This window comes from Salvelinus alpinus, chromosome 18 (genome assembly GCF_045679555.1).
Source record: "Salvelinus alpinus chromosome 18, SLU_Salpinus.1, whole genome shotgun sequence".
NCBI lineage: Eukaryota > Metazoa > Chordata > Actinopteri > Salmoniformes > Salmonidae > Salvelinus > Salvelinus alpinus.
In genome coordinates, this window is record NC_092103.1 from 19,842,754 (window position 1) to 19,856,738 (window position 13,985).

Here is a 13,985-nt window from a genome sequence, read left to right on the forward strand (position 1 = left end):
AGGTTTTGCTCGCCTGAGGTAGAGCATATCATGATAAGCTATAGACCACAATATCTACCTAGAGAGATTTCATCTGTATTTTTGGTAGCTGTCTACATACCACCACAGACCGATGCTGGCACTAAAACCACACTCAATGAGCTGTATACCGCCATAAGAAAACAGGAAAATGCTCATCCAGAGGCGGTGCTCCTAATGGCCGGGGATTATAATGCAGAAAAACTTAAATCAGTTTTACCTAATTTCTATCAGCATGTTAAATGTGTAACCAGAGGGGGGGGAAAAACAACAAGAAAAAAACTCTAGACCACCTTTACTCCACACACAGAGACGCGTACAAAGCTCTCCCTCGCCCTCCATTTGGCAAATCTGACCCTAATTCTATCCTCCTTATTCCTGCTTACAAGCTAAAATTAAAGCAGGAAGCACCAGTGACTTGGTCTATAAAAAAAAGTGGTCCGATGAAGCAGATGCTAAACTACAGTACTGTTCTGCAAGCACAGACTGAAATACGTTCCGGGATTCTTCCGATGGCATTGAAGAGCACACCACATCAGTCACTAGCTTCATCAATAAGTGCATCGATGACGTCGTCCCCAAAGTGACTGTACGTACATATCCCAACCAGAAGCCATGAATTACAGGCAACATTCGCACTCAGCTAACGGGTAGAGCTGCCGCTTTCAAGGAGCGGGACTCTAACCCGGAAGCTTATAAGAAATCCCACAATGCCCTCCTACGAACCATCAAACAGGCAAAGCGTCAATACAGGACTAAGATCGAATCTCACTACACAGGCTCCAACGCTCGTCAGATGTGGCAGGGCTTGCAAACTATTACAGACAACAAAGGGAAGCACAGCCGGGAGCTGCCCAGTGTTACGAGCCTTCCAGATGACCTAAATAACTTATATGCTTGCTTCGAAGTAAGTAACACGAAAACATGCATGAGAATATATGCTGTTCCGGACGACTGTGTGTTCACGCTCTCCACAGCCGATGTGAGTAAGACCTTTAAACAGGTCAACATTCACAAGGCTGCAGGGCCAGACCGATTACCAGGACGTGTATTCCGAGCATGCGCTGGCCAACTGGCAAGTGTCTTCACTGACATTTTCAACCTCTCCCTGTCGGAGTCTGTAATACCAACATGTTTCAAGCAGACCACCATAGTCCCTGTGCCCAAGAACACTAACGTAAAATGCCTAAATGACTACCAACCCGTAGCACTCACGTCTGTAGCCATGAAATGCTTTGAAAGGCTGGTCATGGCTCACATCAACAGCATTATCCCAGAAACCCTAAACCCACTCCAATTTGCATACTGCCCCAACAAATCCACAAATGTTGCAATCTCTATTGCACGCCACACTGCACTTTCACACCTGGACAAAAGGAACACCTATGTAAGAATGCTATTCATTGACAACAGCTCAGTGTTCAACACCATAGTGCCCTCAAAGCTCATCAATAAGCTAAAGATCCTGGGACTAAACACCTCCCTCTGCAACTGGATCCTGGACTTCCTGACGGGCCGCCCCCAGGTAGTAAGGGTAGGTAGCAACACATCCGCCACACTGATCCTCAACACGGTTGCCCCTCAGGGGTGCGTGCTCAGTCCCCTCCTGTGCTCCCTGTTCACTCATGACTGCACGGCCAGGCACGACTCCAACACCATCATTAAGTTTGCTGATGACACAACAGTGGTAGGCCTGATCCTCGACAACGATGAGACAGCCTATAGGGTGGAGGTCAGAGACCTGACCGTCTGGTGCAAGGACAACAACCTTTCCCTCAACGTGATCAAGACAAAAGGACATGATTGTGAAAAGGAGGACCGAGCACGCCCCCATTCTCATCGACGGGGCTGCAGTGGAGCAGGTTGAGAACTTCAAGTTCCTTGGCATCCACATCGCCAAACAAACTAACATGGTCCAAGCACACCAAGACAGTCGTGATGCGGGCACGACAAAACCTATTCACCCTCAGGAGACTGAAAACATTTGGCATGGGTCCTCAGAACCTCAAAAGGTTCTACAGCTGCACCATCGAGAGCATCCAGACTGGTTGCATCACTGTCTGATATGGCAACTTCTCAGCCTACGAACGCAAGGCACTACAGAGGGTAATGCCTAAAGCCCAGTACATAACCGGGGCCAAGCTTCCTGCAATCCAGGAGCTCTATACCAGGCAGTGTCAGAAGAAGGCCCTAAAAATGTCAAAGACTCCAGCCACCCTAGTCATAGACTGTTCTCTCGGCTACCGCATGGCAAGCGGTACCGGAGCGCCAAGTCTAGGTCCTTCTAAAACAGCTTCTACCCCCAAGCCATAAGACTCCTGAACAGCTAATCAAAGGGCTAAAACAGACAATTTGCATTTCCCCCACTCCCTCTTTTACACCACTGCTACTCTCTGTTATCATCTATGCATAGTCACTTTAATAACTCTACCTACAGTTGAAGTCAGAAGTTTACATAAACTAGTTAATGACTCCAACCTAACTGTTTCAACCACTCATTTCTTGTTCACAAACTATAGTTTTGGCAAGTTGGTTATGACATCTACTTTGTGCATGACAAGTAATTTCCCCAACAATTGTTTACAGACAGATTGTTTCACAACTCCAGTGGGTCAGAAGTTTACATACACTAAGTTGACTGTGCCTTTAAAAAGCTTGGAAACTTCCAGAAAATGATGTCATGGCTTTAGAAGCTTCTGATAGGCTAATTGACATCCTTTGAGTCAATTGGAGGTGTACCTGTGGATGTATTTCAAGGTCTACCTTCAAACTCAGTGCCTCTGTGCTTGACATCATGGGAAAATCAAAAGATATCAGCCAAGACCTCAGAAAATAAATTGTAGACCTCCAGAAGTCTGGCTCATCCTTGGGAGCAATTTCCAAATGCCTTAAGGTACCACGTTCATCTGTACAAACAATAGTACGCAAGTATAAACACCATGGGACCACGCAGCCGTAATACCGCTCAGGAAGGAGACACGTTCTGTCTCCTAGAGATGAATGTACTTTGCTGCGAAAAATGCAAATCAATCCCAGAATAACAGCAAAGGACCTTGAAGATGCTGGAGGAAACAGGTATAAAAGTATCTATATACACAGTAAAACGAGTCCTATAAAATCAACATAACCTGAAAGGCCGCTCAGCAAGGAAGAAGCCACTGCTCCAAAACCGCCATAAAAAAGCCAGACTACGGTTTGCAACTGCACATGGGGACAAAGATCATACTTTTTGGAGAAATCTCCTCTGGTCTGATGAAACAAAAATAGAACTGTTTGGCCATAATGACCATTGTTATGTTTGGAGGACAACGGGAGAGGTTTGCAAGCTGAAGAACACCATCCCAACCGTGAAGCACGGGGGTGGCAGCATCATGTTGTGGGAGTGCTTCGCTGCAGGAGGGACTGGTGCACTTCACAAAATAGATGGCATCATGCGGATGAAAAATTATGTGGATATATTGAAGCAACATCTCAAGACATCAGTCAGGAAGTTAAAGCTTGGTTGCAAATGGGTCTTCCAAATGCACAATGACCCCAAGCATACTTCCAAAGTTGTGGCAAAATGGCTTAAGGGCAACAAAGTCAAGGTATTTGGAGTGGTCATCACAAAGCCCTGACCTCAATCCTATAGAAAATGTGTGGCTTGTAAGTAAGTATTTCACTTCAAGGTCTACACCTGTTGTATTCGGCGCATGTGCCAAATAAAATTTCATTTGAATATAACAGAAATACAATATAGATACAAAAGTATGTGGACACCCATTCAAATTTGTGGATTCGGCCATTTCAGCCACACCCGTTGCTGATAGGTGTATAAAATCGAGCACACAGCCATGCAGTCTCCATAGAGAAACAGTGGCTGTAGAATGGCCTTAGTAGGGTTGAATATTTTCACAAATGTTCCATCCAAAGAATAAATACATTTTCTCCCAGGTAACCCTGTATTTCCCGCCAAAACCGGACGTTTCATTCAAAAGCATTATAAACCATATAAATAGGGATTTGATTAGAGCTTTGATCAAAAATTCAAGCCTGATGCCACATGAGCCATATATTAAATACGTTATGAGCCCTACATTAAAATAAATTTATGGAGCCCAAGCCCAAAAAAGGCCAAATGATTGTGCCTTTATCCAATACATATGGTATAGGCTACTGCACATTACACATGACAGAAAAACATTAAAGCCCATAGATGTAGCTAGCTGCAGTATATGCTCTCTTGGGTAAATAAATGAAATAAATGTGAATTACGCACATCGTTCAAACCATGATAAAGCAGAAGAGAACATGTGATTCTGGTGCAGCACATGCGGCCTACAAAGTTACAAGTATGGCTAGCGATTTTGATTTTGGAAATATAATAGGGCCTATTTGTATAATTAGTAGGCTGACGCATATATACACCTTTCATAATATTTCCCCTGATGTTATTAGCCTACCTCTCTCTCCATTGTTGCTTCATTCCTTCCTCGCTTTCAACAGTTAAATGAAATAAGTTCTGTTGTCCTTATCTTCACCATTAGATGCAGAAGGCTTTGACTTCTCTTCACGAAGATTGAATGGTTATGGGTTTGAATAAAAGACTATAGCCTACCGTCATTGCGCGTTCACTCTTTCATACTACCTGTGAGTTCTATTGGCTGCTGTATTTAACATTTAGCAAACAAGAGCTTGCATCCCTCTTCGAATAGTCTATTGGTATAAGAAATGATAAAACATTATGTCCAGCAAGCGAATGTAGTGTAGCTTTTCCTGCATGGGACTCCAAGAGCGGAGCCCAGGTGCGGAGCCCAGGTGCATGCCTATTGCGCAAAAGACAGAGGCTAAAATTAGAAGCTTATTATGCATAACCCATCATTAATTAGCTAAATATAAGCTAAATACTGCATTGTATGTTTTACCTGAAAAGAGGTAGGCTAGGACATTTATATATAGGGCTATATATCAATCTAGAACAGGATGATCCATTTTAGATGCAATTTGAATGGAGTTGATGGAGAGAGAGAGAAAGACTGCGAGAGAGTGCTACGACATTCGAGTGACAGGCTGTTTTTAAAACTCCGCAGCTGCAATTTAAAAAGAAATCACTACAATAAAATAAAAAAATAAGGTGACCCCAGAAAGCCAGATGGAGATGGGTAAATTAGTCACGCATTCGGTCTACATATTACTGTAGCATGGACTACGCTGCAGCAAATGCAGGCCTACCTATCACAAGAAGAAAAAAAGTTACCATGATGTATTGTGAACTGCGCTCCATACTGAGATGGTCTGTCCCAACCCTGAGAGTTAATGATTCATTGTGCAGAGGCCGCAGAAAAGCCAGATTAAGACAATGTATATAATTTAACAGTTCCATTTAACGCCATGCTGTTCAAATAAATAATGTATTATCATTTACCAGTTTCTCGCAGTCATTTATCCCAGGAAAACCCTAGGCCTTACTGAAGAGCTCAGTGACTTTCAACGTGGCACCGTCATAGGATGCCACCTTTCCAACAAGTCAGTTCGTCAAATTTATGCCCTGCTAGAGCTGCTCCGGTCAACTGTAAGTGCTGTTATTGTGAAGTAAGGATGCAACGGTACACAGTATGTTATCGAACCGTTCGGTTCAATATGCACATGTGAACTGCGGAATTACGATATGCCTGTCATTTTCCTATAATTTCCAAAACGTGCTTATTGCGCTGCAGACTACATGCACGTTGTACATTCAGATCCACAGAACCAGACGCGCAGCTTGAGCCGTTAGGGGGCTAACAAACTTTACTCCACAGCAATGTCTCACAATGTGGCAACCGAAGTGACCGCAACCCCCTCCCCCTTAAACAACCAATGGATGATTTGCAATGACATCTCAGTAGGAAACTTCCCTAAAGGGGAGAGTGGAAACTAAAAACAAATATTCTCTCAGCTCCAATGTGACAATGACGAGTGCTCGCGAGACCGAGAGAAGCAAATTTGAACAGCAATGTCTCACAATGTGGCAACCGAAGTGACCGCAACCCCCTCCCCCTTAAACAACCAATGGATGATTTGCAATGACATCTCAGTAGGAAACTTCCCTAAAGGGGAGAGTGGAAACTAAAAACAAATATTCTCTCAGCTCCAATGTGACAATGACGAGTGCTCGCGAGACCGAGAGAAGCAAATTTGAAGAAGCACCGCCGTCTTTCAAATCCGCTGTGTGGGAATATTTTGGATTCAGCGTTCAATGCGATGACGAGGGTAAGAAGACCGTAAACAAACAAAATACAGTCTACAAGCATTGCTTGTCACTGTCGGCTACTTGAGTGGAAACACTTCTAACATGTGTCATTTACGTCGCCATCACCCGGCCGTATCCCTTGCAGATGGAACTGGAGCAAGGAGAGTCCACTCGTTAGTGAAAACACAATCTCTCGCTGCTGCCTTCCAACAACAATTTATGACAAATTCTGAAAAACATGAAGAAATAACAAAAGCAGTGGGAGTATTCATAGCCAAAGATTTGCAGCCCTACTCAGTGGTTACTGACTCGGGATTGTGTCACCTGATGAAAAAAATGTAACCGCGTTACAATGTCCCCTCCCACACACATTTCAGCAGTAAAGTAATTCCCAAACTTTATGAAACATCACAGAGAGCCATTGAAAATAAATTGACACAGACACCCTATCTAGCGCTCTCCACTGATAGTTGGACCTCCAGAGCAACCTCACTGTGACGGTTCACTATGTACTGGATCAGGAGATGAAGAGCTACTTGTTGCAAACTCCTCCCCTGTATGAGTCATACAAGTACATAATTAGCCCTAGAATGAATGAATGCTGTGACTTAGTGGAAGCTAGAGAGACCAAATATCACAATCCCAGCCACTACAGATAACGCACAAAACACTGTGAATGCCAAACGTGAAGCTGATGGGTTTGGGCCCCACGTCGGATGTTTTACACACATCCTGAACCTCGCAGCCAAGAGGGCAGTCTCTCTCAAGGCAGTGTCCCACCTCCCGGGGGAGGGCAGAAAAACTGTGACTTTTTTTCTTCACAAAAGCACCACCGCTCACCAAGTTGACAGTCAAGCAAGAGACACTAGATATACCAAAGGACAAATTAATCCATGATATCGCAACCCGTTGGAATACTAATCATGACATGCTGGAACATTATGTGGAACAGCAACCGGCCATCTACTCTGCTGTATTGGACAAGGCTGTGAAGAAGTTAATCCAAGATATAGCCATGCTGACTGACAGTGAACTGAACCTGGCAGAAGAACTCATTCAGGAACTCAACCCCCTGAAAACAAAGACACTCTCATGAGCAGTGTAACAAGTCCCACCTCAATGATTCTCCCTCTAAAGACAATGATTCTCAAATCCATGGCACCAGGTCCTGAGGACGGTGCAACCATCAGGGAGGTCAAGGCAGAAATCTCTCAGGACTTGGAGAGAAGATACCCAGACCCGGATCTTCTAGACTACCTTTACAGAGCTACAGCCCTTGATCCAAGGTTTAAATCCCTGCCAGCCTGCTGTGACAGTCTACAGTCGTGGCCAAAAGTTTTGAGAATGACACAAATATAAATTTTCAAAGTCTGCTGCCTCAGTTTGTATGATGGTAATTTGCATATACTCAAGAATGTTATAAAGAGTGATCAGATGATTTGCAATTAATTGCAAAGTCCCTCTTTGCCATGCAAATGAACTGAATCCTACCAAAAACATTTCCACTGCATTTCAGTAAAGTCATTTTCTCCTTTTCTCCGGAAAAAAAACTTGTCCGGAGAAGACAAGGTGAGCGCTACCATCAGTCCTGTGTCATGCCAACAGTAAAGCATCCTGAGACCATTCATGCGTGGGGTTGCTTCTCAGCCAAGGGAGTGGGCTCACTCACAATTTTGCCTAAGAACACAGCCATGAATGAAGAATGGTACCAACACATCCTGAGACCAACTTCTCCCAACCATCCAGAAACAGTTTGGTGACAAACAATGCCTTTTCCAGCATGATGGAGCACCTTGCCATAAGGCAAAAGTGATAACTAAGTGGCCCGGGGAACAAAACATCGATATTTTAGGTCCATGGCCAGGAAACTCCCCAGACCTTAATCCCATTGAAAACTGTCAATCCTCAAGAGGCGGGTGAACAAACAAAAACCCACAAATTCTGACAAACTCCAAGCATTGATTATGCAAGAATGGGCTGCCATCAGTCAGGATGTGGCCCAGATGTTAATTGACAGCATGCCAGGGCATATTGCAGAGGTCTTGAAAAAGAAGGGTCAACACTGCAAATATTGACTCTTTGCATCAACTTCATGTAATTGTCAATAAAAGCCTTTCACAGTGAAATGCCTGTAATTATACTTCAGTATTCCATAGTAACATCTGACAAAAATATCTAAAGACACTGAAGCAGCAAACTTTGAGAAAATGTATATTTGTGTAATTCTCAAAACTTTTGGCCACGACTGTACAAGGATCTCGTCAAAGAAATTGTGGAGCATGAACATCAGGTATTTGATCTATTTTTAAATGATTTTTCATTATATTTTTTATCGTTTTGTTATCATGTGCGTTAAAATGTGATGAGATATGTTTTTTTGATGAGATGTGTGTCACTAACACTTAATAATACCTTCGCCATTTTTCTTGCAGTTTCAAGCAGTGCTAGCAGGGCCATTCAAAAAGGAAGAAACTCCATCCTCATTATCCCCTCAAAAGAAGACCACCATGTCAGAGTTATTTGGGGAGCTTTTCAAAGCAGAGGAGCAGACCAAGCCCTTTTCCAAAATTATTGAGGAGGTGGTCACCTCATACAATGCAGCAGGTTGCCTTCATGTTGATCCTTTTGTGTGGTGGAAAACAAACCAGTCAAAGTTCCCCCATGTTGCAAAACTTGCCTGAGTGTCCCAGGAACCTCTGTTGCAAGTGAAAGTTTCCACCACAGGGGACATTGTCAGTGCAAGTCGTTCTCGTCTTCCTTCAGAGAATGTTGACATGCTTATCTTTTTACAGAATAACCTCAACATAAAAGGAATAGATACCTCATATAGGGTACCAACTTGATGTTGCACTTTGTTATTTTTACATTTAACATTGCCTATACAAGTGCGTACCCTGTTTATTTAAAATAGAGAAGGCAAAGCACCTACAGGTAGTCAAAGCTAAGAAGCACTTTTAATTTGAATGTTTTTCTCCCCTTGATTTCCTACAGTAGAGACAGAAACCAGGCCTGGTGCTGACATTTTTCGTAATGGAAAGTTTTATTTGTCAAAAGGCAAAATAAAGAGTTCATTGTTTAAAGGGTGATGTTTTTATTTTTTTCTTAAATATAAAGACACCGAAACAGTACCGTTACCGTGGCCCACAAACCGTGATACATACCGAATCGTGGGCCCACTGTACCGTTGCATCCCTATTGTGATGTGGCAATCTCTAGGAGCAAAAACTGCTCAGCCGCGAAGTGGTAGGCCACACAAGCTCACAGAACGGGACTGCTGAAGTGTACAGCTCGTAAAAGTCTTCTGTCCTCGGTTGCAACACTCACTACCGAGTTCCAAAATGCCTCTGGAAGCAACGTCAGCACAATAACTGTTTGTCGGGATCTTCATGAAATGGGTTTCTATGGCCGAGCAGCCGCACAAAAGCCTAAGATCACCATGCGGCAGCTGGAGTGGTGTAAAGCTCGTCACCATTGGACTCTGGAGCAGTGGAAATCCATTCTCTGGAGGGATGAATCACACTTCATCATCTGCTAGTCCGACAGACCAATCCGGGTTTGGCGGATGACAGGAGAACGATACCTGCCCGAATGCATAGTGCCAACTGGAAAGTTTGGTGGAGGAGGAATAATGATCTGGGGCTGTTTTTCATGGTTCGGGCTAGGCCCCTTAGTTCCAGTGAAGGGAAATATTAATGCTACAGCATACAATAATGTAAAAATCTGTTGTTCTGCCCCTGTACAAAGCAGTTAACCCACTGTTCCTCAGGCGCCGCTGATGTGCATGTAGATTAAGGCTGCCCCCCGCACCTCTCTGATTCAGAGGGGTTGGTTAAATGCGGAAGACACATTTCAGTTGAATGCATTCAGTTGTACAACTGACTAGGTATCCCCCTTTCCCTTACAATGACATTCTAGATGATTCTGTGCTTCCAACTTTGTGGCAACAGTTTGGGGAAGGCCCTTTCCTGCTTCAGCATGATAATTTCCCCAATACAGAAATGGTTTGTCGAGATCGGTGTGGAAGAACTTGACCTTAACCCCATCGAACACCTTTGGGATGAATTGGAACGCTGACTGCGAGCCAGGCCTAATCACCCAACATCACTGCCCGACCTCACTAATGCTCTTTGGCTGAATGGAAGTAAGTCCCCACAGCAAGAGTGGAGGCTGTTATAGCAGCAAAGGGGGGGATCAAGTCCATATTAATGCCCATGATTTTGGAATGAGATGTTCGAAGAGCAAGTGTCAACATACACTACATGGCCACAAGTATGTTTTTCTTCTCTCTGCAATAAAAGGGTTCCATATTTCACGCTAGATGAAGGTCACCAGAGGCAGACAAGGAAATCTGTGTTCTCACCAGGAGGCTACACAAGACCTATTTACTGCTACAGTGTAGAGCAGCAGGGTCATGCTGAAATGATGCAAGCCTGGGCCTGCTGGTCTGCAGGCACAACAAACACAGGCTAACACAGCTAAGCAGCTGCTGTACTGGGACTGGCATGTCAATGTGAGAGAAAAAAAGAACCGCTGACCTGAGCAAAGCAGACACACCTGACACTGGTGTCTGTTGCCGTTTGTTAGGGTGGTGTTCAGGAAACCTTATACCTTTTAGACAATCGTGCCAACCCAAACTAAACTGTGCTGGCATGGATATTTTTGGTTCACATTATCCTTTATAACATGTTTCCAGCAACTATTATAGTGGATGTGTGACAGGCTGGTGCAGTACAGCTTGGCTCAGTAAAGTACTACTGTAGACTGATAAAACATCTTATGGCTGCAATCCCATTAACGGGATGATATGACAACAGCCAGTGAAAGTGCAGGGCGCCAAATTCAAACAGAAATCTCATAATTAAAATTCCTCAAACATACATGTATCTTATACCATTTTAAAGGTAATCTTGTTGTTAATCCCACCAAAGTGTCCGATTTCAAATAGGGTTTACAGCAAAAGCACCACAAACAATTATGTTAGGTCACCGCAAAATCACAGAAAAACACAGCAATTTTTCAGCCAAAGACAGGAGTCATAAAAAGCAGAAATAGATAAAATGAATCACTAACCTTTGATGATCTTCATCAGATGACACTCATAGGACTTCATGTTACACAATCCATATATGTTTTGTTCGATAAAGTTAATATTTATATCCAAAAACCTCAGTTTACATTGGCGCCATGTTCAGAAATGCCTCCAAAATATTCTGAGAAATTGCAGAGAGCCACGTCAAATAACATAAATACTCATCATAAACTTTGATGAAAGATACATGTTTTACATAGAATTAAAGATACACTTGCTCTTAATGCAACCGCTGTGTCAGATTTTTTTTAAACTTTACGGAAAAAGCAAACCATGCAATAATCTGAGACGGCGCTCAGAATTTATTTTTATTTTTTATCCGCCATGTTGGAGTCAACAGAAGTCAGAAAAGGGAATATTTATAATTTACCTTTGATGATCTTCATCAGAATGCACTCCCAGGAATCCTATCCTTTTGTTAGCGCGTTTAGAACACAAATCCAAACGCTCGTGCAGGTCCAGCCGAACGTCGGACGAAAAGTTCAAAAAGTTATATTACAGGTCGTAGAAACATTTCAAACTAAGTATAAAATCAATCTTTAGGATGTTGTTATCATAAATATTCAATAACGTTCCAACCAGAGAATTCCTTTGTCTGTAGAGAAGCAATGGAACGCAGGTCGCTATCATGTGAAACGCGCGTGACCAGGACCTGGCTCTCTGCCAGACCACTAACTCAAACAGCTCCCATCCGGCTCCACATCACAGTAGAAGCCTCATTCAAGGTTCTACAGACTGTTGACATCTAGTGGAAGCCGTAGCAAGTGCAAACAGATCCATATCACACTGTGTATTCAATAGGGGCTGGGTTAAAAATCGACCAAGCAGGCCGTTAACTCTGGGCACCTCTGGGCACCTTTCATCCAAGCTACTCAATACTGCCCCTGCAGCCATAAGAAGTTAATGGACCCACCTGATCACAATGCATTGGTTTCGGGGTCCTGTGGCTAACCGTCCCAGCATGGACTGGTAGGCCCTGTCTGCCACAGCAAATATGTGAGGAGGTAGCTTGGTCTTCTCATGGTACTTATAGCTCTCTGATACCTGAACAGATACAAGGAGGAACATCTCTAAAGCCACTGTCTACAAACAGTTTAGTCGATTTTTCTAAAGATTACTGGTCAGTTATGTTGGTTAAATCCATAAGGCAAGCTTAAGTGTAAAAGCCTTTGAAAAGCCTTGGTGGAGCTTCCATGTTTTCCAGGTCATAGTGAGTCATTGGACAGCTAGGGCAGCTTTTAGGACAAAGTCTGCCAGCACAGCTGAATGCTTATTTGTCTTGTAGGAGTACTTACCTCTTTCTCATAGAGAGGAAGGTATTTAAATGGATTTATGGCCACCAAGATGTCCCCAATGTAGGTCTGGTAGAGATAGGCAGGGGAAGAAAGAGAGCGAGAAAGAGTTTACCATCAATGACAAGGTTAAACTGGTTTTCAAGTGTTTTCCTTTCAAACTGAAGTCAACTCATGTTGTTAGCCTCCACTGTTAATGAAACCTCCCTTACACATTAGCAGAGTAAACCTGTTTTCCTTACTTGAAAATGGAAACATCTCAAAATAAATCAGGCCATTTATATCCTAATCTATTTCATGTTTCACCGAGTCGTGGCTGAACGAAGACATTAAGAACATACAGCTGGCGGGTCATTAATGTGTACTGTACATTCAAAGACAAACACCACTCGTGTCACTGCACAAAGGTCTTTGTTCTGTCAGCCAACAATGACATGAATTAAAATGGCATGTTGATATATGACTGCATCAGCGGAGGCTGCTGAGGGGAGGACGGCTCATAATACTGGCTGGAATGGTGTGTTTGATACCATTCCATCTACTCCATTCCCGGTCATTATTATGAGCCAGCATCCCCTCAGCAGCCTCCACTAGACTGCATATTTGTGTTATTCCTCGATCCCAACCCTTCAACATTGTTGAGTTTACTGCCGTGTCAAGTAATAAAATACATTGAAACAGATTTAGATAATCTATCTGTTCTATCAGTATGTTGAGGGTTGAGGTATTTGATTGGTTGGGATTTGTTGCAGATTAAAATACATCAAATTACAGGGATTTTTACAGAGTGCAGAGTCCTGTGTACACATGGGTGACGTGGTAGAACATGGGGGGAGGTTGCAGGCTGACAGAATCGTGTCCAGGGATTGTACTGTAGTGTCAAAGTGATATAACCTGAAGCACAGCAATGGTCTCGTAACAATAACAAAACAGTATCAGTGTTAACATTTAATCATTGGTCAGATACAATGTTCCCCCATTACGAGGAAATGTTGTATATTTTTCACAGCAGTCACATGCACATAAATCTGAACTTTTAACGTTACTTACATAGATGCGATCTTGTCTGAACCGTTGACTCAGGGATTCGAACAAACTTTGTTCATCCAAATCTGACAAAGCTGCCAAATCCTCGTTGAGGAGCACCTCCATTTCTTTCAAAATCGTATTTATTCAATAAAACGTGGGTGCAATATTATATGTACTGGACAATACTGAAGCTTGATAAAAACCAATTGACTTCCTTGTTTTTCTGTCGTTAAAATCCAACCTATACTAAAAACGACAAGGTTGCGCCGTAATGTTTATGTAAACACTGTGACAGCAGAGCACACAGCGTATGTGAGCTGAGTTTACTCTATTCCCAGGGGAGTAC

At 43.1% G+C, this 13,985-nt stretch overlaps 1 protein-coding gene across 3 annotated transcripts in view; it reads right to left on the reverse strand.

The window, feature by feature from the left end:
• The window catches only part of LOC139543964 (myosin-IIIb-like), a 53,516-nt gene extending 39,531 nt beyond the window's left edge, over positions 1 to 13,985 (reverse strand). Inside the window, exons 1-3 of one of the 3 annotated variants that reach the window (XM_071350569.1) lie at positions 13,661 to 13,985; positions 12,614 to 12,679; positions 12,232 to 12,362 (exon numbers count right to left, since the gene is read on the reverse strand). In XM_071350569.1, coding sequence (XP_071206670.1) covers positions 12,232 to 12,362; positions 12,614 to 12,679; positions 13,661 to 13,762 — 299 coding nt within the window. In that variant the 5' untranslated portion in view covers positions 13,763 to 13,985. Of the gene's footprint in view, positions 1 to 5,422; positions 5,792 to 11,299; positions 11,440 to 11,688; positions 12,193 to 12,231; positions 12,363 to 12,613; positions 12,680 to 13,660 lie in introns of those variants that run through there. The other 2 variants (XM_071350571.1, XM_071350570.1) reach the window with 2 other exon arrangements.